Source organism: Astyanax mexicanus, chromosome 12, assembly GCF_023375975.1.
Source record: "Astyanax mexicanus isolate ESR-SI-001 chromosome 12, AstMex3_surface, whole genome shotgun sequence".
NCBI lineage: Eukaryota > Metazoa > Chordata > Actinopteri > Characiformes > Acestrorhamphidae > Astyanax > Astyanax mexicanus.
Genome location: NC_064419.1, coordinates 11,750,709 through 11,776,418, shown reverse-complemented (window position 1 = coordinate 11,776,418; position 25,710 = coordinate 11,750,709). Strand labels below are relative to the sequence as shown.

Here is a 25,710-nt window from a genome sequence, read left to right as displayed (position 1 = left end):
ATTTATCTAGTCAAGGCTATGTAACCTAGCACATTGTATGCTAAAATGAACAGGGCTGAAAATGTTCGTTGTAGGGATTGACTCCAAGTATCTTGACTAACTAACTAGTTAGTTAGCTAGCTAACCTAGCGTTAGCAAAGCAAAGTTGGCGTTAGCTATCTTATGCAAGTAATGCTTAGATTATCCACCATCTTGCTAAACTACCTTAGGTTACCTAGCTAATTGCTCCTGTAGTCTTTGGCTACGTTTTTTTTATTCGTGTTGGCCAATTTGGTGAGGGGCAGTTAGATAACTAGTTATTTATATAAATAGCGTAGTTACTGTAGATAAACTAATGTGGTAAAGAGGTGGGGATCACGGAATTGTAACGGTGGGGTTAACTATCTTGTCTTATTTACTTTGTGGGATCAGATCTTGATTATAATTGGCTACACTGCTCATGTCGTTTTTTGTCGTTGTAGATTAGCGTTAGTTAACCAGTTAGCTAAGGGTTCGTCTCGTCTGTTCTCTTTCAGTTCCGCCAAGGAGCTAAGCTAGCTGATAGCTCGTGATTCCGCCGGGTTGTTAGGTTAGGTTCGTTAAGCCAGTTATTTCTTCCCCGATCCACTCTTAAATGTAGCCTCTGCTTTTAACGATGTAATTGGATTTCCACAATCTGTTTAACCTGGGTGCAAATCTGTTATCTATTAGCTAAATGTAGGCAAGATCTCCACCACCGCTCTTGTCTCGACAACACACTGCAGACGAGATCGGACTGCACCCTTTTAAATGAGGAAGCGGCTAATCCCATTGTTGTGAACCGAAAGGGAGAAACACATAAACGAGGGATGCGGAATTTACACTGGAATAAAAGGAGGACTAAAATCTAATCTTATTCTGAAACGTAGCTAGGCCTGTTGCATTTACGTAAAACTGGCTTCACTGCGTTTTCCTCCGCGGCGTAGCCTGTACACGGGTGTGTAACGGTGTTCTGTCGATTTGTGCTACCTGTCGATTTGTGCTACTTGGTATCTGCGCATGCGCAGAAACACGGTTCTTAAATGTGTAGCTTACATGACTTTTTTTTGTTTTACAGTAATTTATACTTATTGTAATTGTTTTGACGGGTGGATTGTTGTGTAATCTGAGTTTACTGGTTTTACTGTCATTTGTCTATCATTCTTCGGTGTTTTACGAACGTGTAAATGGTGTTTCAAGTAAAAAAAGATTTAAAAAAAAGTCTATATATCACACTTAGCTTATTTTTTTTTTACCCCGATTTACTGATTTAGGCCCTTCAGACAGTCAGATATATCCTGCCTGTACGTCTGCTGGGAGCATTCTTTGACTCGGCCTATCTACAGATATCAGACATCCCGCCTCCTGGTCTATTTAGGTAGATTTTTCTATAATATTACTATACTGCGGTAGCGCGATTTGACGAGGTATCACAAATCGACAGAACACCGGACCCGCCTGCGCCAGCCCCTCAATCCACAGGACTCGTGCCGGCTGGTTTTTCTAAGCGTTTTTGCTGGCTGATTTCTCCTACGGTCCCCAAACCTTCTCCCCATAGCGCTAAGCTAATGCGCTCGGCCACAATGCGGGATTGATCGGCCCGGTCTCCCCCTCCTCTCTCCTGAATGAATGGCTCCCTGTATTCTCGACCCGAGCAGCTGCGACCAACAAGATGGCGTTCACAGCGATTTTTTCTATTTTCCACTGCTTTCCACTGACTGAGCACGGCTCCGGTTTAGCACAGGCGTAGTTTATACTCGAAAATGAACGTTTTGCGGGTGTATACAACCAAATTCGCCCTGAGTATGGTGAAGAAAATGTTTTTTATATTATATTTTGTGCGTTTCACCCCGAATAGCTCAGCTGAAAGGGAGCGAGGCGTGTTAATGGTAGGAGATTTAGGACAACATGGAGGGGGCTCGGGGCGGAATAATAGTTGTAGCTACAGAATATGTTAATCCAGACATTTTTCCTGGTTAATCGGTATACTATTGCATCCCTTACATCATCGTACGTTTTTTTTAGCCTTATAACTAATAATGTAGCAAGATAATCTTAATTACTTTAAATTGATTACTGGCTTATTGTTTAGTTCACTGTGTCCAGTAGAATATATATATATATATATATATATATGCTCCCAAATCCTACCACCCAAAAAAATCTTACATTTTACTTCACCGTTTTGAAAATACATGTTTGCTTTCCAGATATTTCTATTTATAAATGGTCTGTCTGATCTCATAGACTATCTGTTGTTTTTTTTTGTTTTTTAAGTCAAAGTAAGTTTCTTGCCTTTAATGTTCCAGGAAATTACAATTTCCAATGTTCCCCCAGTCCTTATCTAGTAGGTAAAGTCACACATGACTTAAAGTAGTTCTGTACACGTTTAGACAAGACAGTGTTTGCCCAAGAGTTGCGCTCTCACACACACTTTTGTTAAGAATGAGTTCAAACAGGGCACACAGCACTTCTAATGGCCTTGCCCTGAAATAACATTTGCATCGAAATGCATATTAAAGGTCCAGTGCATTGACACACTGCAATCTGTGTGTGTGTGTGATTGTAGTCCTTTAGTCCTTCAATTGGCATTATCTTCTTTGCTGTCTGTATCTGTTATATACTGTAAAGTAATCGGCTTTAAGTGAGGAACATATGACAAGCGCTGAATTATCTGCTGTTACTTGATGGATATTTATTTTTAATGTTTTTATTCTCTCTTGCTCTCTCTCCCTCGCTCTCTCTCTTTATCCCACCCATTTTTCAGTCAGCCAGCCCAGATAGGATTAAATTCTTACTGTCTTTGGACCTCAGCTTTTAGGATTATGAGCTTGGTCAGTGATACAGCTGATTTGAGTATGCCTTTATTTATTTTATTTTAACAATGTTTTTGCGCATATTATTCTGTGCTCTGTTACAAACCTTATTTTCTTAATCTCTTATCTGAGCCAAATTCTGAATGAACTCTTGTGCCACTCCCCACTTTGTGTGTGAGGCTTGGGGATTTCAACATGGATTTCATATAATGCCAGGGAAGCAATGTGTATGCCCCTTTTCCAGATATGTTGCTTTCCAGTGTTTCGCGTCTTTGATGTTTTTTAAACGACTCTTTAATTGGTTCTGTCATCATCCCAAATACATGTGTTGAATGCTGTCCAGCCTGTCCACCAACACATACAATTTCAGTCTAATTTAATGTCTGTTATTGTTGTAAGCCAACAGATGATGTCAAAGTGTTTGTGTGAGTGAGCTGGTGACATCATGGTTTCTGGTAGGTTGATAGTGGCGTGCAGATTCATTCAGGTTTTTCAACCCATTGCTCTTAAATTGGTGTCAGGCTTTTGAAATTGTAGGAATAAAACTAAACACAAGAAGCACTATAACTGTGTGGACCACAGTAATAACTCAAGTACTTGCTATACAGCACACGCCTGTTTGGTGTGCGGAAACATTTTTTGGCAGTTTGTGAGGAACGAAAGTGACCTCAGTAGCAATTTGTTACAACGCCCAACAAAAATCCTGTAGCAGGAAGTTCTTTTCTCTTGTGCATGTGTTTCCTGTCAGCCATTTTTCCAAGTAACTTCTTCCAAGTTCTCTCTTCTCCCTAACCTTGCATGTGTGTCTGTACACCAGAGATGTGCCCATGGCTTTTAACAAACAAGTGGGTGGGTTTATTTGCAAAAGAATCTGTATTTGGATTACATTTGTATCTCCCCCCCCCACACACACACACACAAAAAGGAATTAAATGGGGTGGTGAACACTCAAACTCAGACCCATTACAGCCTAATTTAAGGTACTTTTTTGTTCTAGTTGCAACAGCAAATGTTTGTCATAATTGAGCAATCTATCCAGCTGAAGCAAGCAGAATCTCTTCAATAATAACTGTAGTAACTAAGGCAGGCCTGTGTGCCACTCTAAATGCAGTTTTTACTTTAGCTTGAGCTATCTGGTTGCCTCCATATTTATTGCTACATATTGTTGGCCTATGAACATTAGTGCTTGAGAAGGAGGGGGTGGGGGCGTTTATGATGACACTGGCTTCATCCAGAGTTTTTAGTTTGTTAGATAATTTGATCCCAAATATGAAGACAATTCAATAGGAATGTTCCTTTAACCTTTAAGCTAGGCTACCTTCTAGGCCTCTAGGTCTGACTCAACTAAAGCTCTGCTTTACCCACGACAGACAACAAAATGTTTATGAAAGCTTTTATTACTGTAGTGTATTTAGAAGAAGGGCAAACATTCCTAAATTAAGTAAACTAATGTGGCAAAACTAAGTTAATTTTATTTAAAATGTTTGTGGCATGTAAATTGCTGTAGGAAACTGGTGAATAGTCAGTTCCCAAAAATAAGCAGGAGCAGAGTCAAGAGATTTTGAGTCCTCTGTTAAGTGTTAACTCTGTGTTTGGAATGGGATGTTCTTTGATATGTCTCTGGAAGGGTCTGTGTTGTGTCTCAATTGCGCTTGCTGTCACCCCTCACTTTCACCTCATGTATTCTATACAGTATTTATACAATGAGGGGAATAGATGGTTTCAAATTCTTCGTCTCCCAGATAAAAAGCTAAATAGTAGTTTTCAGTAAATTATAATCACAAACTTAAAACTTTCATTTTCACTTTGAGTGGAATTCAGGTGTTGTGAGCTATAACTGAGGGCCAAGTGTGAGTTGTCACATTGTCTTTAAAGGTATACAGACAAATCTAAAAACAAAATGGACATTTTTACATGTTAGCTTATGTCTTTGTCAATTTAAGCACGATGATGAAATGCAGCATTTTTCACCACTGGGTTCATTCATATTAGCAAGCAGACTCAAATCTGCTTTTGAACATTTTTTTTGCTGAGTGGATATGTAAAATCTGGTCTTCTAATATCAGGTTTGAGTCATTTGCAAATATGGTATTAGATTAAGTATGGACCCAATTTTTAGGCAAGCAGCATGCATTTCATTAATCTTTGTCTTACGCATTCGCTTCCTGTTGTCATCAGCCAGCACCAGCAACATGGCAAAACAACAATGGGGGAGAGGAACAGCTTTGACAACAGTCAGTGGAAGGACGAGGAATGGCGCGCATATACGTATCAATCTGAGCATGCCTGCAATTTCAGGGACATTTGTTCACTTTACAGACCGATACAAAGCATTTATGAATGTAAACCCACCAAAATTCTTAAGTGCGGTTTAGGGAGGCTTTTCAGGCTTGTGTAGTCTTTGATTATTTTACCCACCTTTTAAACATATTCTCATGTTTGACCACATAGCTGACAACAAAGTAGAGGGAGAGTTGAAGATTTGTAATTGTAAATGTAATTGTTTCTAATCCCCCTCCGACCACTTTCGTTGCTGTTTCCTTGTCCAGTATGATATTGCAGGAGGGCAAGTAATCATTCATGGTATATGAGTGGTCAAAAAATATTTAAATGGTCATTATACATTTTTCATTTTATTTGTGACCCCCCCTCTCCTATATATTTTTTTGTGAGCGGATATAAGCGAGAGTCCAATGCTAGACAGTGGCACAGGAGCATGCAAACAAGTGAATCTTCACCATGGTGTTATTCTTAGCTGCTGGTACATGTGACTATCCTTCCCTGTTTTCTGCCATAAGACATATCCAGCAGACAAAGATGGAGTCAATTGCTTGCCTTAGATCATTGGGGCATTTTAAACAAGCTTTGTAAGTTGTAAGATGATTTGATCCTGTTTAAAACATATTTTGGCACAATTCTTTTTTTCCTCTTATCACTATTCTTTACACGTATACTCGACATATTCAATCAGTGTGCAGTAGTAGAAATTGTATGGACAGGCGAAAACCTTAGATAACCTATAACTGCACAGCCCTGACTGTGTACCTTTTGCCGTGCCAGTGTTTCTCTCCCAGAGACAGTTTGCATGAAGCTGTCCTCAGTTTTTCCCGTTATCAGATGACAGCCACACACTACTGTGCTGTTTTGAATATCCAAACTTTTTGCCCACTGCCGTAGAACCAGTTGCCTCAGCCTAGTGAACTTTTGCATATTGTACCTCAGAACCTGTGTTTTGAATAAAGCCTTTGCTTTCTATTTCCATTCTCAGTCCATAGTTCTACTGAGCAATAGACAGAGAAGAAAAAATGTGCCCAAACTTGAAACAGCAGGACTTTTCAGAACAGTTTTTCCTTCCTCCTTCACTTTTTTTTCTTTTTTTTGAGGGCACAAGAAGCTTCCACAGAAGAGGACTAACTCTGCATCTGGAATAAAATGATTAGCTTCGAATCATGTGACAGTTTGCTCACTAACGTCGCTTTATTTGGCACAGTGTGGTGGTTGGGGTTACTATATTAATGCAATCAAAGATGAGTTTCTTGCCTTTCAAACAAAGTCATGCTTTTGGCTTAGGGCAAACTTTTCAGGCTTTGTGATTTTCTTTTATGAAAAAGCCAGTTGTATGGGTGGCTAGAGATGAGCACAACCGCATCTTTGTGTGTTTGTGCTATGAAGGGCCCTAAAATTTATTTTCTACTTTAAACGATCCACTCTCTGAGTACAGCTCAGTGGCAGAGCTGCCATATCCGGAAGCTGCTTTAAAGACTATCTCCCATGGTGCTGGCATTTTAAGTAACTGTCTCTTAGCCAAGGTACAGCCAGCATTGGTGCTATCCAGAGGAACCAGTTTAGCTAGGGGCGACAGCAAACGGGTGGTGGAATGACTAGTGAGAGCTCAGTGTATATGGTCCAGCTCTTGTTTAGCAGGAAAACTTAAAGAAAGAGACAGATGTCCAAGCTGAGTGATTTCTAGACAGCAGAAGACATAAAGAGGCAGAGAAGTTTAGAGAGACTGACTTTACTAGAGGCAATGTCTGAAGGAGGGGCCCAGATGATGTGTTGCATTTGTAATAAGCTGTAGTGTAAACAAACCTCTGTTTGTGGTCACAAACTGGCTTTTTAGAGAATACCACCAGGCTGTCCCTGTACTTGGTGCGTGGTGATTGCCTTTGTGGTATATTTGGAGTTTCACAGAGGTCTGAAGTCAAGAATGCAACAGAAAACCTTACTGCTGTATTTTAGGATCAGTGCAGGTTTTGTGTTTGAAAGACTCTGGTTATTCCATCACATGCAAAGAAGTTATTCATAGTTCTTTCTCTTCATTTCTCTGAATGTTTTCTTTGTATTTCATCTTTTTAAGATTTTAGTTATATGGAGGTGGCTGTGCTGAAACTTTTAATATAAGAGGTCAGATCAGCTGATCTTGATGAGTGTCATTAATGCTGCCAAAGGAGGCAGCCTTATTTCATGTCATTTTTGTGGTGAATTTACCAGACTTTTCATATGCACTGCTGCATGTGACCTACATAACCACTCTGTGGCACTTACAAAACCATACTCGCTCCTTAGATATTTAGGTCTATTAATATTTAGTGTGTCAAAAGTTCAGTCGTTTAAATTATCTCTTGCTGTAAAAGAATGGGACTATATAGGTTTGATCAAGACGCTCTGCTTTCGGTCTAAGGGAGGATCAAACGTCATACATATAAAATCTGTGCATAACAAATGGTGTGCATATGTTTTTCCTAAAGGTTTGAACACAACAAAAAAAGGTATTGCAGAATTTAAAATTGCTTTCAAAGACCTGATATTGATTCAGTGATTTTTAATTTAATTAATTAATTAATGAACCTAATAAACAAGGACTAATCAAGCTTAAGCAGTGTTCTGGTACTAAAAATATCTACAATATGTCCAAAAAGACATATTGTGATGTAGTGCTATGCAAGTTCACTAAATATTCCCCATGGCTGGGCAGTTAATTCAAAATTAATCGAAACTGACATTTAAAGCATCTAAATCTTGCCCATGTTAGTCATGTTAGTCATCATTAGTAGTAGTATTTTATTTTAATCAGATAAATAAAATATATAAACCTTTTCTATTATAAAGAGATGTTTAAAATGAGTTTCTGTAAGATGAAACTATAAATTGAATACATAATCCAGGTAAAGCCTTCTTGGACACATGAACTTATACCTAAAAGACTTGGGTCTGTTGGCTCTTTAATCTTCAGGGTGGTAGATCTTTAGGACCAGGAGCAACCCTGCGCTAGGATAATAAGCATATCTTTAGCTTGTTTAGCTAATAAACTTTAAACATGTTCTATTGATTATTATCTCAGAGTTGAACACCACATACCAGTGGCTAGATTTTCTTTTTTTTTATCTGTTAAGTGATTCCTTAAAACAGCCCACATATTATTTTTTTTATTGTTTGCCATAAAGCATAATACATTAGTATGTTTTTTTGGAATATGAGAAAAACCACAGTGCCTGTTAAGAAAATTGTCCCACAGGAAGCCCCTTTTGCAACAAGAAATAAAACTGAGCTAGTTCAAACAATGTTTAGCGATAATTTTGATGTATTTAAGTTAAGAGTTAAGTAATATTTTTCAGATTGTAGTTGTGTTAAATTGTCACTTGGCTCAGTGTAACAGCTAACAGCTTAATGCCTTTGAAATGCATTTCTCCACTCCCCTGTCTATTGCTATTATAAAAACACTCATAAAAGGCAAGTCTTTGCAACATCAAGAAGCATCACTTTCTGGTATTTCACTGAAATTAGCTTGCTCTTTCTTAAATTGCAGAATTGTGCATGTTCATTTTAAATAAACACAAAATTAGGTGAATTTATTTGCCATTTGATTATCCTTAAAGCCAGACCTTTATGTTCTCTTTCTAAAGGCAGAAGCAGTGCGTTAAAAATAGACCCACAATTGACAATGTTGACAGTGCAGCTGGACTCGGAGGGGCCGTGCACACTGAGTTCTTATGGGTTGTTGGGTTTACACTCCTTTGAGAGAACATATTTTGAAGTTCTTAAAATATATAAATTAACTCTTTACATGGGTAAATGGATACTGCCAACTCATTGATCATGATTGGTAAATTTTGTATAGCCAGTCTCCACTATGCATTCAGGTTTTATGCATAGCTGGATCAGCTCTGTTTACTGAGTGCTAGTGACCATTAGTAATCATTATTTAGAAAAGTTTGTAAAATGTTATTTATCTCATTTTACCTATTTTGCATTCCAAGTATAGTGTCAGTAGTCGATAAAACAACAAATTACATTTTGCTCAAAATTACACGCTTTAAAGTGAGTTAAATTAAAGAACTGTACGATGAAGCAAAACAAACTCACAACGCTATTGTAATACAGAATATGCCCTGTATTGTAATATTTTTGTGGTGCAGTGTTTTGTCATGCCCTAGCTTGCTCCACAGTTACTCCTCAGAAATCTTACTGGAAGTGTCTGACATTTTTCATGGACAGCTTGTGGCAAATGATTATTTCCAGTCCTGTGGAATAAATGTTCTTCTTTTCTTTTCCATGGAAAAGGTTTGTATGTTCTTTTTGTTTTATAGGCTGTGCACACGAGAGTCTTCCTGTCATTTGTCATGGCGTCAGAGAGAAATTTTACTAACGTTGCTTGAGTCTGATTGCCTGCATACAATTTTTTCTTGTAGCTTGAGACGTTCGCTTTTCATCTGTTCTAGACTTAAAAACAACATTTTGCACTTGGGGCCAATAGTAATTGAACTATAGTAAGCTATGTAGTCCTCACGAAATATTGTTTTTTAAATTTTATTAAACAAAACTAGTGCAGAGGCAGCTAAATGATGACATCAGATGGTTTCCAAACTGTGCTCTATAACACAAACTATTTTGTACCTACTTTTGGTGCAAACTGGTGCAAGGAATATTGTATCATCTCAATACTCAGTTAGTAATTAGGCTGGTGTGAATCAAGGGTTGGGTAATCCATGATTTGTTTGGCAGTGTGGGGATGTACAGAAGGATTTTATATATGCATATCTAAGCATTAACAGAGCAGTGGTCCAGTTAAGGTATTTTGGATGATTCTTCAGGAACAACTAAATTACTTTTAAAGAAGCAGTAAGAGTATTGTTTGTGTAAATACATCAACGAGCCAAAACATTGAAATCGTCTACATAGTATGCTGTTGATTAACTGCATGCCACAAGAACAGGTCATATTACGAGACCTGTGAAGGTGCCCTATGGTATCTTATGCCAAGACTGTAGCATCAGATCTTTTTACTCCTGTCAGTTGTGAGGTGGATCCACCACATAGTTGGCTTGAGTCAAGTACATCCCATAAGTAAACCATCCAGGAAGTGTATATAGGGCTCAATAGACCAGGTGCTTTTTCATTGCTCCTAGGTCCACTCCAGATGTTTATGTGCCAGTTGAAGTTATTAATGATTGAGGACACGTGGGTATTTACGCTCTGACTCTTTGAGGGTTGTAGCCTTTCTGACATTTTTGTTAGACACCACAGCTACAGAAACTGCAGGGTCCAGTTAGCTTTTGTATAGCTGCAGCAACCTTCAAAATTATATGGATAAACTGACCAGTTCTCATGATTGGCTAGATATATTTGTTCTAGAAATCAGCCCAGGCAATACCAATATTTAGCTAATCAATCCCGTTATCTCTACCTCACACAATAGTGTAAATGGAAATATGAATTGGCTGTGTGTTTGCATCGGCCGATTTTCAGTCAAAATTTGCAATCCATGATTGGCTGTATTTCTCTAATCAGCCAATCCTGACAGCTAAACAGATCATATTTGGAAGTTAAGGTTATTGCAGTATTGGCATCTAAGTAAACCAAATCTCAAATATTTAAAGCTATTCTCCTTTAAAGTCGAAGGAGAAAGAAGATTGCCAAACACTAATCGGCTCCTAAACACGGATCGGCCCATCACTAATTAATATACCCTTCAGTTTTTGATTTGTTCCAACTAAGGCCACTGTGTGGAAGTCTCTCAGGTCCTCACACAGATTATTTCACCTGCATTTAACATATTAAATATGAGAACCAGCGGTTAAGTTTCGAGCTGCACAATATATTGTTTTGAGCATCACAATGTGGGCATGTGAAAAATATCATAAACGGTAAAATTGATCAAAAGTTACAACTTTTTTGGCTTCTTAATATAAAAGCAAATGTTACAAAATTTACACATGCTATATAGACCATAGGCAGGTGATATCTGCACAATATTATTTCTTCTGGTCCTATATCTTAATATTGCTTCAATAGGCATCTGGTAATTCTGGTAAGTTTTTGGAATATTTTTTATATTGCAATATAAATTGCAAAAAAATTATGGCAATGTCATTTTCTCAATTTTGTGCAGCTCTAGTTCAATTACTGTCAAATATTTGTCCTAGACTACTGCCATTGTTGCAGGAAAATCAACATTTTTGCTTCGTCATGGACAGAAGCAGCCACAAATTTTTCTTTTGATTTTTGGGTATGGTTGGGTAGTATTAAAATTATTTTGATTAAAATGGTAGCATACCTTAAGTGGTAAAGCAAACCTGTATAGTGTTTTAAACTTCTGATAATCAATCACTCATTAATAAATTTGACCATATACTGCCAAGCACACACAAGATAGATTTTACTTAAAAATAATGCAGTTAAATGTTTTTATAAATTCTATTATCGTTTAGCTAGTTCATTGAGAAGGTAAATTTGGACTCTTGTGTTGTGGAGTTTAAACAAGTCCCTGTGACTGCCTTAAGCCAGTGTACTTGATGACAGTGACAGTAAGTAAAGCTGTATTACAGTCATGGGCTCATTCAGACTCCCAGTTGACACCAGCCCCACCCCACCCCCACTGCTGACATCAGAGCATTAACAGCCTGATTGATTTTGAGTGGTCAACCAGAACCTCGGCCTGCCCGCCTGCTGCCATTTGTTTCCATGTAATCGACAGCGAGGAAAGGAAGCAGCAGGGATAAAAGAAGCTATGAGAGAGTAGAGAGAGAAAGAGCATTGGAGAAGCCAGTGCTTTTAAGAATTGGCTTCCAGCAACTTCTGTGTCCTCCGCATATCCTCCATCAGTCACCTCCAGCTTCATTGTCCCGGCGCTCTTTGTGACCCCCTTGTGTTTCAATTACATTTACATGCATGAGCTCCTCAGGCCCTCCAGATACAGGCCACATGGAGACCATCCTGCTGCCTGCCTCTGTTGTCAGACAGAGAGAGAGACAGAGAGAGAGACAGAGAGAGAGACAGAGAGAGAGACAGAGAGAGAGACAGAGAGAGAGACAGAGAGAGAGACAGAGAGAGAGACAGAGAGAGAGAGACAGAGAGAGAGAGACAGAGAGAGAGAGACAGAGAGAGAGAGACAGAGAGAGAGAGACAGAGAGAGAGAGACAGAGAGAGAGACAGAGAGAGAGACAGAGAGAGAGACAGAGAGAGAGACAGAGAGAGAGACAGAGAGAGAGACAGAGAGAGAGCGAGAGCGAGCATGAGTGAAAGAGGGGTGGGTGGGTTGGGTGTAAGAATGGGGAAAAGAATCTTCTCTCTGGCTCGACTCTGTTTTTATATTGAGGATGGTTTGTGAGGAGGGGGTCGGGGAAGGCAGCTGGCATAGTGCTGTTAAATATTGCATACTCTGTCTTCAGTGCATGGCTGTAGGCGCATGCTGCGTCTAAAACACACACACAGACACACCCGTTCACAGTAGCCATTTAGCTCGGCTCAAGTAGCAAGGCCTTTTCACCGCATGCACTTATGCGCCATATGCACTGAATCCTTTATACGTGCATTATCACCTCGGGTTATGGCTGACAAAGACCAGTGATGAACCATGCATATCCGTTTTATGTGGATTTACTGGCACAGACCATCTTGGTGACCTTTCAAGACCAATGGCAACCTTGAGGGAAAAAAAAGGAAATTCTGTGATAGTGTGGCACAGAATATATATATTGTGTGTGTTTTATATATATATATATATATATATATATATATATATATATATATATATATATATATATATATATATATATATATATATATATATATATGCATACGCATGCATACGCATACATACGTACATACCCCCACCCCAAACAGACAGCAGACAACTCTTACAGCACTGTTTCTCTGCCAAAGCCTGTCCTGGAGTTACAATGAACAGAACAGAGACACAGAGCTCTGAAGAATTTGAACATTCAACTGTGTGAACATTAAGCCTTCTCCCTGAGTGACTCCTACATGTCTTAACACTTCATGCTGGATTTGTAAATAAGACTGAGGAGAAAATTCTGTAATTTCTTGATACTGCCAGAGTTTTGGTTTTGATACCAGTATAAAGCTCAGTGCTATATTTCTAATGCTTCTAAATAGAGATTTACACCTCTAATCACTGTTTGGCCCTATCATTTTGTCGTCAATATTAGTGTAGGATGGTGCAGGTAGGCCAGTTGCCACATTATTAATGTTTAACAGGATGTATGCTGTACTTTTAGTCGTGGCTATTTGTGGTCTGAGGTCTTTGTTGTTGTGTAGTTAGTGGTGTTTGTTAGCTGTACTGTGTTGAAACTGAAACTTTCTGTACTGACTGGGTTAATGAGGTACTCTTAAGGTACTCTTGTTAGGGGGAATGTGGTTAGTAATGAGTCTTATTTACAGCTAGGAATGGGAATTACAGGGCATCTCACGATACAATTTTATGGCAATACCTTGCCAACAATAATGATGTCACACGAATACCATGAATTATGGATTTACTGGTGTCACAGGATTTGACAACCACGATTCAATGCAGATTAATACTAATCATTTGATTAGCTCAGCCACCTAATCAAGCAGTAACTATAGTATATCAAATTGGAAATGAGTCTTTGCAAATAGAGTTCAACATTGATCACAACTAGTTATGGTGTTTTTGTTTTGTTTGTATTAAGAGTGCAGCAACACAACAACTTGGCACACATTTTGATTGTTGGTTTAGTTGTGGCTAAAATAAAATATTAGTGTTCTTTAAACATATAAATAATTCTCAATTACAATTACACACTTCTTTATTACTTTCATTAGAACTGAATTCTAGCAAATTTGAAAAACTATTGTTTTTTTTTTATTATTATTTTAAGGCACAATAAAACTTTATAAAAGTTAAATTCCTCTTTATACTTTGCTTAAGAGGAGTTTTTTACAGGTCTCTTGGCAAAATGAGAGAATTAAGAATCAGAACTAGTTGAAAGAGCCAAGCAGTATTAAAACTGAACTCTGCAAAGAAGAAAATGTTTACATCTGCAAATAATTGTTCAAGGAAAATGAAAAGGTTTCTACCATTTTTATATACAGGTATTCTTGTTGCTAACTCTGCATGAAACTAGTGGTAATGACTTCCTGTAGTATAAAAAATGTACCAAATATATTTCTTCTTTTTTGTTTGAAAATAAAGAATTGAAAATGTATTTTGGTAAAAAAAAAAAAAAAAAAAAAAACATCCTGAAGACAGAAAAGCTGGTTAATTATGGTAAACAACATTGGATAGTGATCTGCTTAGCTTTTACAACAGTTTAGTTAGGTAGTTGTCTTGCTTGTCTGTTTTGCCTTCAAATATGAGCAAGACTGCTGTGTGTTCTAGTTCTGCGGCTCACTCCACCCTCTGTTTCCTGTTTGTAACACACACACACACACACACACACACGCTCGCACACATTCAGCTGACTTTGTGGTCATGTGATGTCACTTGTCTCGAGTGCAAATGCGCACAAAATTCAAAATACTGCCTTTGAACGATTTCAGGCATAAAGTATCTAAAACACGTTTACGCTCGTGGCACTAGCAGAGTCTGAAAATGTTTACTTTTTCTACTCAAGCTTTTCTCACCTCGTCTTGTTCACCTTTGTTCATTTTACTGATTGTGTACAAGTTAAGTGAACTCTGTAGCTGATAAGTCAGAAGATATCAGATTTTTAAAATTCTTTAAAGTCGTATCTGTCGTATCTTTACATCAGGAAGAGGCTGAAACTCCATGAACGTTTTTTCCCCTCCTGCAGTGGCCAAGGCTTTTAGCAGGGCACAGCATTTATACTTCCTGCACTGCTGTTGCGACACAAAAGCACCATCAGAGAAGAACACTGTATCCGCCTTCCCGAAACCACACACATATATATACACACACACTCACGTTATACTCAAACACTTCCTACTGCTGATTAAGTCTGAATGTTCCTCAACAATGCACTTCTTTGCTTCATATTAAAAGGAATCTGTTGGTTTTCACATTGGAGTTTGTTAAAAATCTGCATGGATTATTCTAGGGATGTCCCAAACATGTTTTTTTTTTTGCTTCAGATTTTATTTTGATTATTTGCTACTTTGCTGCTTGATACTTGATGCTAAGTCCCGATCTGATAAAGAAAGAAAAATAACACATCCACACAAGTTTATATATATTCAAAATAAAAAAGTATTATATTATAAGATTGCACAACCATCTTGTCACAGTTGTACAAAATTTTGTTTAAAAAAAAAAAGGTTAAAAATATATTAACTATGTTTTATACTATATATATATATTTTTGTTTTTGATGTTTTAGACAGGAAGGAGTTAATCCCTTGCAGCTACCCATGAGCCTGTGGGGCAGCTGCCGTGGAGGGAGGGGGGTCTTAAATTATTAAGCCCCCACCAGCAGAATCAGGGCGCCATGTTTAATAGATGGCACTGTATGAGGAAAGCTGCACTGCAAACTTTGAACTGGTCACCTTGTGCACCACACTGATTTTGAAGCTCCTTTGATTTGATTGGGGGGTGCGAATCCAGTATGAAATCAGTTGCGTCCCAATGCTTTGAATAATACACATTTCACTGTTGCATAAGGCCAGTATGACTTAAAGCTAGATAATGTAATGTTATTCTATGGAGTTATCTGTTGTGCTTGTACATGAACAGATTAGACAGATTACTCTTGTCTGTTCAATCTAGCTGTAAAAGTCATTGTGCGTAGGGTTTATTTTACTGATACATTGCTTCTGTGGTTGAGGAATGTGGCTTTAAGCTGCTCGTGTGTGTTTGTGTGTGTGTGTGTGTGTGTGTATGTGTGTATGTGTGTGTGTGTGTGTGTGTGTGTGTGTGTGTGTGTGTTTGTGTGTGTGTGTGAGCGAGATGCGTAATGCTCTGAAGGTGACCACGCCCCAGTCCCCTTCACCACAGTCCTCATTAGGAGAGCTGTGCTCCAGCTCATCCTCTTGAGTGTAGACTCCCATTAGGCTAATCTCTCTGTTAGAGGTGGGTGATATGGCCTAAAAATATCACACTGTATTCACGGATTGTAATGGTAATGTTTGAACAACAAAAAATACATGAAAGAATTTGGAATGCCAACTCTACAGATTGTACCTGTTTAGGATTAGGAAACACTATTTTCATGAATTTTAGAAAACTCAAATTTAATAAAATATTAATGCTAAATAAACCTTTTAAATGTGATTGATATTACACCAAGTCTACTGCATCAGAACCCTGTTTAACCCTGTTTTGATTATTGGTGTCAAAAGAAATCTGTTACATTTATGTCACATTTTATCTTGCTGTTATCATGTGTCTATGAATATTCAGATTAATCATTTGATGATTTTTCAGTACTAGCAAATTTTTTTAACTGGTCTTTTCGGTGAGACATGGTCTATTAATCAAAATGTGCCATTCAGGTAAATGAGTAGGACATGTCATGTAATACGTGTGCTAGCCAGTTTCTTAAAACTCGTATAGTATTGTTTTGTTATACAACTAGCACACCCGAAGTTAAGACAAATATGGATTGATGCCAGCATCTTGACACATATGGATATTACTTCTAAAGAAATTGTGAGCACAGCCATCTGTGTAATTGTAGAATATAGTGAAACAGCAACACTTAACTATATCATACTTGCAAAGATCCAGTGTCTTTTAATGCCAGTTTACATTATAAAGCCCCGTTTAAACCAGGTTACTTTTTATTGAAAAAAAAAAAAAAACTAATTGTGATATGTTTTTCTATGATATATATTGTGAAATTAAATATACAGGGACTTTCATCATCAGATTTGACCAGATGGCAGCAATCCAACGTATGTCAATATTAATAAAGCACAATGTGTGGAATATTGGACCAAAATAAATCATATTGGAAATTAGAGGTGTGCCAAAAAATCGATTCACATAAGAATCTTGATTCTCATTTACTACGATTCAGAATCGATTTAAAATGTCCCAAAATCGATTCTGAGGGGCGGGTTTTGGACTGATTTTGGGCTGGGTATTTTTGTTGGACCTGGCAACCCGCTTGTCCCTTCAAACCGAGGTCTTCCAGACCCACACAGAGCGTAGTAGGTGTTTGAGAATCACCGGTAAGATGGCAGAACAAGCACTATATTTCCTTAGATTAACGTGTAGTTTTAATGTTTTATGGCAGAATGCTTCATAACAAGCATAAAAAAGATCGCTAGTAGTTAGTTTCAGTAACTGTTAGCTAGCTAACAAGCTAACTTTCCAGTTCCACCTTAAATAACGCTACAGGTGGCTGCGGGCTGCAGCATTTAAGGCGGAACGGAAAAATAACAATAAGCTAATCAGAGCTCATTTCAGCTCCTCATCACAGAGGAATTAAGGAATGGACAATATGAATTAATTTCTCCACCTCCTGCCCCCTTTCTGAAGAAATACAACGACCTTAAATTAACTAGTTAATCAGCAGCTGCTCCTGAACTTTAGCGCTCCACTGCTATCATCACATCAGCCCAGCAGCGTCACCTACACACCACCGCTAGTAGCCTGGTAATAAAGCAGTGTTATTTATTATTTATTTATTGTTCATTAACGTCATTGTGATATCCCAGTGATTCCTCTGTCACTGAGGACCCACATTCCTGCACATTTTATTGTTTTTGTAACACATTACTTGCTCCAGGACCAGTGTATATTATGGAGGGTTTTTTTTTCAATAAGATTCATAAGCCAGAAGCAGAAATTTTTATAATTCAAATCGTTTTGAATCAAAAATCGATTTTGAATCGAATCGTGGCCCCCAAAATCGGAATCGAATCGAATCGTGAGATAGTAATCGATTCCCACCCCTATTGGAAATGTGTAACAGACAGAAAATAAGAACACTGGGAATTTTCCTTTTGTATAAAGCAGAAAAAAAGTAACTAATTTTATATTGTATAAAGACATTGCAAGTCTCACGACATGATAATGCACGTGCACGCTTTGCGATAACTGTGATGAAACGATATATTGTGCAGCCCTTGTCTTGAGGCTCAGGATTAAGCCTAGATTAGGCCAGGTCACATAATGCAAAATGCAAGTGTAAAAGCACCCAAGACGTATTTCACCAGTTCAGAAGTGGTCCTAACTCTAAACCAAAATGCAAAAACCTACACGTTTGCCCCACACATTCCTGTCGTTGCGGTTTAAAGTGCAGAGTGACGCAGAGACACTGTTACATGCGTGCAGAAATAAACACGGTCCACTTCGTAGCGCACTCTAGCTGGGTACGGTAGGTTCGATGCAGAAGCATAAATTGTCCTTTACACTACAATGTGTTGTCTCGTAGTCAGGAATCTGTGTTGTGGTGTGCACACTACACAATAAATCAGCGTCACAGGTAAAATTTCTACATATTAAACCTGCTTGGTATTTGTCCAGGGGCTTGTGAGAAATGTGTAGGGATGTCCCCAGTCCAATCATGATTGAAATCGGGGCCAATTGCGTAATTTTCAAAGGATCTGAATATTATTATTATATGGTAAACTTTTAGATCGGATTTGTCAAAAATCTAACTTTACATTGTTACTCCTCAAGTTCACTGTAGACACGGTGAGATTGCTCACGCTGTCAAATTGGTGAAGGCTCTTGGGCGCTCTCTCGCACACTCGCACACATTTACTCTTTAAAAAAAAATACGATATATGCAGCTATACTGGTGTTTGTCCTCCAATAAAGCTCCTAGTTAAACTTAGCAACTGAGTAACTCGTTAAAACTTTCTATTTTAAAAAGCATCAAAACCACCCTGAGATAATAATACAGTAAACGTTAAGTCTAAATCTAGTATTTCGGGCCTAAACCTCACTATGCTATTATTCCCGTCTCTCTCCTAAAAAAATACAGGTAAATATTATGATCTTAGTTAAGATTAATCAGAGAATTGTTGCTGTGTGACACATTAGGTTTTTAGTACTTGTTTATTTTGTAATAAATATTTGTATTTTGATACTGTTGTTTCTATAATAATTAAATTTATTTAAAAAAATTAAGGGACTATTTTTTCTTTTTTTTCTGTATTTCTAAAGTATTGGATCGGGATATCGGCAGATACTGAAAAAAATAAATGGCTCTGACTCGGGGGCAAACAAACAATGATCAGGACATACCTAGAAATAGGGGATCATGTGAATTGCATCTTTTAGCAGTTCACGTGACCAAACAAGTGCCTCCGGCCTGAGGTCTTTGTCTGGGCTATAATCGTGTGTACAATAGTATGAACCTTATGTAAGTTTTTGTTAATTTGTGAGGAAAAATGCACGGATGTTTTGTTAGTTTGTCCTGGGTATGTGGGCAGGCAGTCTTTCAGGGTGTGAAACGAAGCAGCAATTTGTTTCTTCTCCGTTTAGGGTGAATTAAGGTGATTGGGACATAAGGTCAAATGGGGCTGTTTAGCCATACTAGGCTGGTGTTTTTGCCGGCAGAAAAAAAGCCCTAGCTGTAAAACCACCAAATCAAAATGAGCATTCAGCATTACAGATGATATGCATCATTTGTTTGGCTTAATTAGAGTTTAAAATCTGAGTGAAGCATCACCTGATACTATTACCTATTGTTTTTGGCAAGCCCTGGTATCTGTGTTAAGGCAGCATACTAGTATTTTTTTTTTTTTTTTTTTTTTTTTAATTGTCTTCTGAAGGGGTCCAAAATGTTGCTTTCCACCCTACCTACAGACTTTTAATTCAGCATTCATACAAGTGACCTACCCTAGAGGTGGTTAATATGGTGTGATTTGCATTATTTTTGGAAAATTGTCAGTGTTGCTGAAACTTTTCTAAATGTATTCTGTGTCTCATGATGCAGTGTTAGTCATTTTGGAGTTTTGGCATAAGCGTGTCGATCTTATGCCATAATGTAAACTTGTTTGGATGTCGAATGTAAAATGAAACTTGTTTTTGGATGCCAGTGTTGCTCTGGCAGTTTCTTTTTGATGAAAAATATTACTTGATAAAGATTATTTTTGGTTTTTAGCACCCCAGTCTGTTGACACATATTCTCTCTCTCTCTCTCTCTCTCTCTCTCTCTCTCCTCTCCTGACTAAAGGAAGTCCTTTACAATCCCATTTCCTTCCTTCCTGTCTACAGCAGAAATAAATAATCTACCCCTGGCAGGCTATAACAAGCCTCTAATATAATCAGAACCTTTTGGAGAAATGAATGAGTGTGGTATGGGCCTGGACTTTCTCGTGCCACCTGTGTGTGTGTGTGTGTGTGTGTGTGGGGCATCATTGTGCTAAGATGACTGAGCTGATAGGCGTTGCTGGAAAATGTGAAGACCGCTTCCACCCTCTCCGCCGAACCCATCCACCACCTGACTAAAAATAGTGCAGAGAAAAAGAGGAAGGGGGGAGTGAAGAGGGAGGCAGCACATAAGAGCTAGAGCTAGCGCGCTCTCTCTCTCTCTTTCTCTCGCTCTTTCTCTTCCCCCACCCACCCCTTTCTTACTGCTGTGATTTTCCTCTCCTCTCACTCTTATTTTTGTTTCACTTTATTTCTCTATAAATTAAGCAGTTTATCAACTATTGCGTTTTCTTTGGTCCTAACAAGCAATCAACAAACTGACATTCATGTGGACTTTCTCTTATTCTTAATCTAGGGGGTGGATCTGCCTTTTCCTCCCTTTGTCAAATCCATAATACCCAAAAAAAACTAAACAGAGAGAAACTGAGCTTCAGCAAAGCATATCAAAACTGCACACCAGCACTCCCAGAACCTCCAGTTTTCTCCCACAGAACGTGTGAACGTTTTGACTGGTCGTTGGTCGCCTGTTTTTATTGGCCACAGCTTGAGCCACAGAGGCGGAAGGAAGGCCATATTCAGGTCACAGGGATCTGAACATGGAGGATAACTAGTGCTAACCCTGTTGCACTCGTGATGGCGAAAAAGAGTATTAGCAATATTAGCATGACACATTTTTATCACCTGGATTATGCCGGGCTTAAGTCGCATTGTCTAAATGCAGACCCAGTTAGGCCACGCCGACCAATCAGCATGCAGCATTGTAGTGCGATGCAGTTAGGTGTTTATTGGATATAGTGTCCATTCAGAAGGACCTTGGCCATCGAAGATACAGGATCGGTATCTAAGACAAGGGGGAGCGAGGTAAGGTTTGCTTTTGCGAGGTAAATTAGAGTGTGGTGACTGTAGCCTGTTGATGGATAAAATGTCACAGCCTACAGATGTCACACTGATTAAATTTTTTGTCTTTTGGTTTTGTGGTACGATTGTGCTTTATTTGGTCTATCTGGGCTTCTGTGCATCAGGAGGACTGTAGTAGCCGCTCATAGCTAGTTTAAAGTCATGCTTCAGTTTTGTTTTTAAGTCTGTTTGACATACTATAATTAATTCAGCTAACAAACCCCTTTTTGCTTTTGATCTAAACATGGTAACTGCTGTATGGTGCCTGATTCCAATTTACGTGTTAAGACTTGGTAAGTATGTCTGTCTGTCTTTTTTGTTTTGTTTATTTTTAGCGGTGAAGACTACATTCTAGGTGGGACCAGTGAGTGAAAGTGTTAGTTGTAAGCGTGTTGGCTGTTGGATTTGGGTCAGCAGGAGAGTCACTGCTTTTAGGATCATCAGCAGATTCAGCGTTAACCGGATTTGCGTGGACGAGCTGAATCAACGGTGTCCCTGGATTACTGGTGTGACATTGGGGAGCGAAGGGGAGGAGGACCAGACTAGCTCTTTGTAACCTGGCCACTGTTTGACATCCTGTCAGGACTTCCTGCCGTTTTCCTTCCTCTCACTATTAGTTTTGCTCTCGTTTGACTGGTTGTTTCAGCAAACTGGACTGGAACTGACTCTACTGACTCTTTTTATTTATTTATTTATTTTCTTCCCATCTGCGATAAACCATTTTGAGCCTTTTTCTGTTGGTGTCAAGGAAAGGGTATGCTTTGAAATAATTTTACAGTTAAAGTAGGGTCTTGCCAGACCTGCCTAGAGTGGATCAAAGCTAACTCTGGGGATGGTTGTAATGGTCTCTGGGATACTGTGATTTGAAAAACGGCGTATGCGCGCACTCTCGTAGGTTATAGACCACTGCGTCTCTTTTTAAATGGAATGCTATTTGAAGAGAAACCAGGCTACGCCTAGCACAGCTCCATCTGCTTGCCCGCCCCCACTTTTAGCCAGAGACAAAAGTTGAATCAGCCGCATTTCAGTTCATCGATGGGAAGGGACGTTGCCGTGAAGCTCTCCGAATTTGCTGTGGGATCTGTCGGTCATGATTTGTAAATAGCTTTCTCGCTGCACCAGCGCAGAAATGGTGATCTTTAGCACAGGCTAGTTGCTTAGTAACAGCTTCGCGGGTTGGCAAGGACACGAGCGGGTTCTCTCCAGAAGCCAGCATAGAGAGAGAGAGAGAGAGAGAGAGCGCGAGCAAGCGAGAGAATGAACGAACGAGCAAGTGAGGCTGCCTTTTCTGGATCAGTTTTTAATATGGCACATTTATTGCCTTGCTTGGCCTTGTTGGTTAAGATGGTTAAGCCTGAGGCTGAATGTGAGGCTGCAGGTCTTCACCATGGACCTGTAAAATGTCATATGTGCTCTTCACATGGCCCTGTCACATTTCAACTCGAGCAACGGCTTGTCCAGAAGTTTTGTTTTTTTGACACTAAACCCTTTCTTTAAATGGTGCTTTGCAAACGTTCTGGATTATTTCATTACGTTATTTGTTATTGCAGACAGACCCTTGCTTTGGAAACGATCATGTGTTACCATGACAATATGTTGATTCCACATTTTGACAAATGAATAGTTTTTTCTTTTAAAAAGGATTACATTTCTTTGGCTAATTTAAATGACAGGATAGATTACACTGGCTGCTGGATTTGTAAGTGGATGTTCTTACTGACCACTGTACATCCAGAAGCTTATGCTAGAGGCTTGACCTTCTCCTTCTTCTGTTCTCCTTCCCAGATCAGTGAGTGACCCAGCGCGAGGCAGGAGTGAAGCACATCATTTAGTAGAGGAAAATGAGCGAACTCGACCAGCTACGTCAGGAGGCTGAGCAGCTGAAGAACCAGATCAGAGTGAGTCCACACATTCATTAACAAAAACTTATCTAAAATGCCAAAAAATAAAGTCCAGAACTTGGAATATTTTCTGCAGCTTTCATGTTTGGTTTTGTGTGTGTATGTTTGTATAGACTAATGTAAAATATTGTATAAATTATTATGACAACTGTTCAAGTTTTGACTACTTGTGTATATGTGTATATTATTTTATGTCTCATTTGTTTAGCCATTAATAGATCTTGAAAACTAAGAACTAATTTCCTCCACTAAATATTTACAAAGTCTTACTATGATGATGTGCTGTATAGAGATGGTGTAGGTTTAAATTTGCTGTATGCTAACAGTACCTGTGTTTTAATTTAAGAACAGGAAATGGTGTTGCTTTTGTAGTTGTGAGACATTGATGGAAATTAGATCTAGGTTTAGGTGGAGATTCATATAATCTATTTAAGGTGGACTTTAGAATTTAGGAATAATACAGTGCTGCTTCCAAAAAGCTTGTATGCAAGAACACAGTGCAGTGTACACACATTTAAACAAAATGTTCAAACTACATTTGACTTTTTTGTTTAATGGTCATACCTTAAATATTTCCTTTTTTTATTTCAGTTCCACACATTAGTTACCACAAATACTGTGAATGTATAGGCAGAAGTTTAATTAATTAATGAAATCAGATTTATTTTCATTCCACAGCACATATATGTTGAGGGGATTGTTTTTTATCTTATGTGTTGCTACATTTGGTGTTTGTATGTTTGTATTATTAAAGTGTTAAGTATTTTTTTTAATTCCGTTAATTCCGTTTTTGCAGGATGCAAGGAAAGCATGCGCGGATGCCACCCTGTCTCAGGTAAGAACTTGGTTTATACCTGGAGAGTCACATGAGTCACACTTGTGTCTGTTTGATCACAAATAAATGACATTGTATCACATTGCTGTCAATTGCATTGAGTCACACATTAAGACGTTATTTTAGGTTCGTTCACATTTTTTTTTTTACTGCTAATTAATAATTAAATTAATCAAAAAATTCTGTCTTTCTGCACAGATTACAGCCAATATTGACCCCGTTGGGCGAATTCAGATGCGCACTAGACGAACACTGAGGGGTCACTTGGCTAAAATCTACGCCATGCACTGGGGCACTGACTCGAGGTAATGCTGGTCTACCTGAGTGTTGACTATCAATAATTCACAAATCCAGTTCCACCAACACAGAGAGCTGGGACACGTATGCTTGCACGTCACTTTGGGCTCGCCTGAACTGAAAAGCATTTGATGAGCTGTCTTGCCCGGTGTGAAGAACACCCCAGAGACAGCTCAGTGATGTAGTTGCTGCTGCAAGTGTATTTAAAGCAAAGGGTGGAAAAATGAGGCATAGACAGCAAAGAAAGCAGAGAAAGCGCACTGGGCATTCTAGCTCGAGATAACGGTGGAAATTGTGTGTGTACGCGAGAAAAATTGTAGGGTACAGTGCACTCTGGTCTCTCGGAGGCTAATTGGGAGGCTGCAGGTGAGGTTCTGGCCCAGGGGGAGAGACTTTCTGTCTGCTTTGTCGTGGTTCGTTTTTGCACTCAAGTGAACACACAAGCAATAAATCATGTCCTTCAAGTTCTTAGGAAATGAAATATTGATTTTGACAAATATTGACTTGGATCATTATCATTGTTGCATCTTTAAGACAGCAAAAAAAATGCTTGTCACGTGACTTGTGTGTGGACTTTGCCTTTTTTTTCCTGGTGGCACAATGATGAGGCAAAAATAGCTTCCTAATTATGAAGGGGATAGTTCTGTGTCGTGAACAAGTAGGCTGTGGCCCTGTGACTTATTGCAGTCGTCAAACTTTGGATAGATATTTTGCCTTAACCCTAATTTGTAATGTTAGATGGGTCAAGCAAGACAAGCCGCATTATAGCTAATTATAGCTAATTGGTATTCTAAGAGAACCTCAAGATTTATTCTGTGCTAATGGCCCATATGTGGCGTTCCTACGTTAGCTTGCTTTTATGTTTGTTTGTTTGTTTTCCACTCCCTTCCATCCTTTCCAAATTCAGATATTCAGACATTTAACTTGCCTGTTTTGAGGTTTTGTTTGTTTCTGCCTTGGAGAGCAAGTGAGTGAACCAGTGTAGTTAATCAGTAGATGTAGCTGAACATGGTTAATCTACTGGAGGAGAGGACTCTAATTCCACTCCTGCGTTATTGAACTGGGTTCGGACAGTAAGATAATGCTGTACAATCTCAGCTAAGCATCTTAGTCTTCAGCGACAGTGCAGTGTAGCTTAGCACTACATACACAGTTGCACCTAGTAACTTTCAGAACTTTCCAAGTTTTATGCCATAGTTCAGTTGTTTCTTAAACATTTAAATCAGTGTACCACCCATGATCAAACCAAATTTTTTAAGTACCACTTACTGGGGCTACTGTGTGGGCTTTACCCACCTTGCAATCTGCAAGTTATTGATTATTATTAATGCAGTATACCTACTGAGACATGTGGGGAAAGTTTGAGACAGAGAGGAAATAACAAGAGTGTGGGAGAATAGGGAGTAGTAAACTACA

The 25,710-nt window shown here is 38.7% G+C and overlaps 1 protein-coding gene across 3 annotated transcripts in view; it reads left to right on the top strand.

Annotated features, from left to right (window-relative positions):
- gnb1a (guanine nucleotide binding protein (G protein), beta polypeptide 1a) overlaps positions 1-25,710 on the top strand; it is a 39,470-nt gene that overhangs the window by 1,718 nt on the left and 12,042 nt on the right. The window contains exons 1-4 of one of the 3 annotated variants that reach the window (XM_022670803.2): positions 21,165-21,225; positions 23,047-23,159; positions 23,959-23,997; positions 24,196-24,302. In XM_022670803.2, the coding sequence (XP_022526524.1) occupies positions 23,103-23,159; positions 23,959-23,997; positions 24,196-24,302 (203 nt within the window). In that variant the 5' untranslated portion in view covers positions 21,165-21,225; positions 23,047-23,102. Of the gene's footprint in view, positions 1-21,164; positions 21,226-21,992; positions 22,016-23,046; positions 23,160-23,958; positions 23,998-24,195; positions 24,303-25,710 lie in introns of those variants that run through there. The other 2 variants (XM_049485581.1, XM_007237022.4) reach the window with 2 other exon arrangements.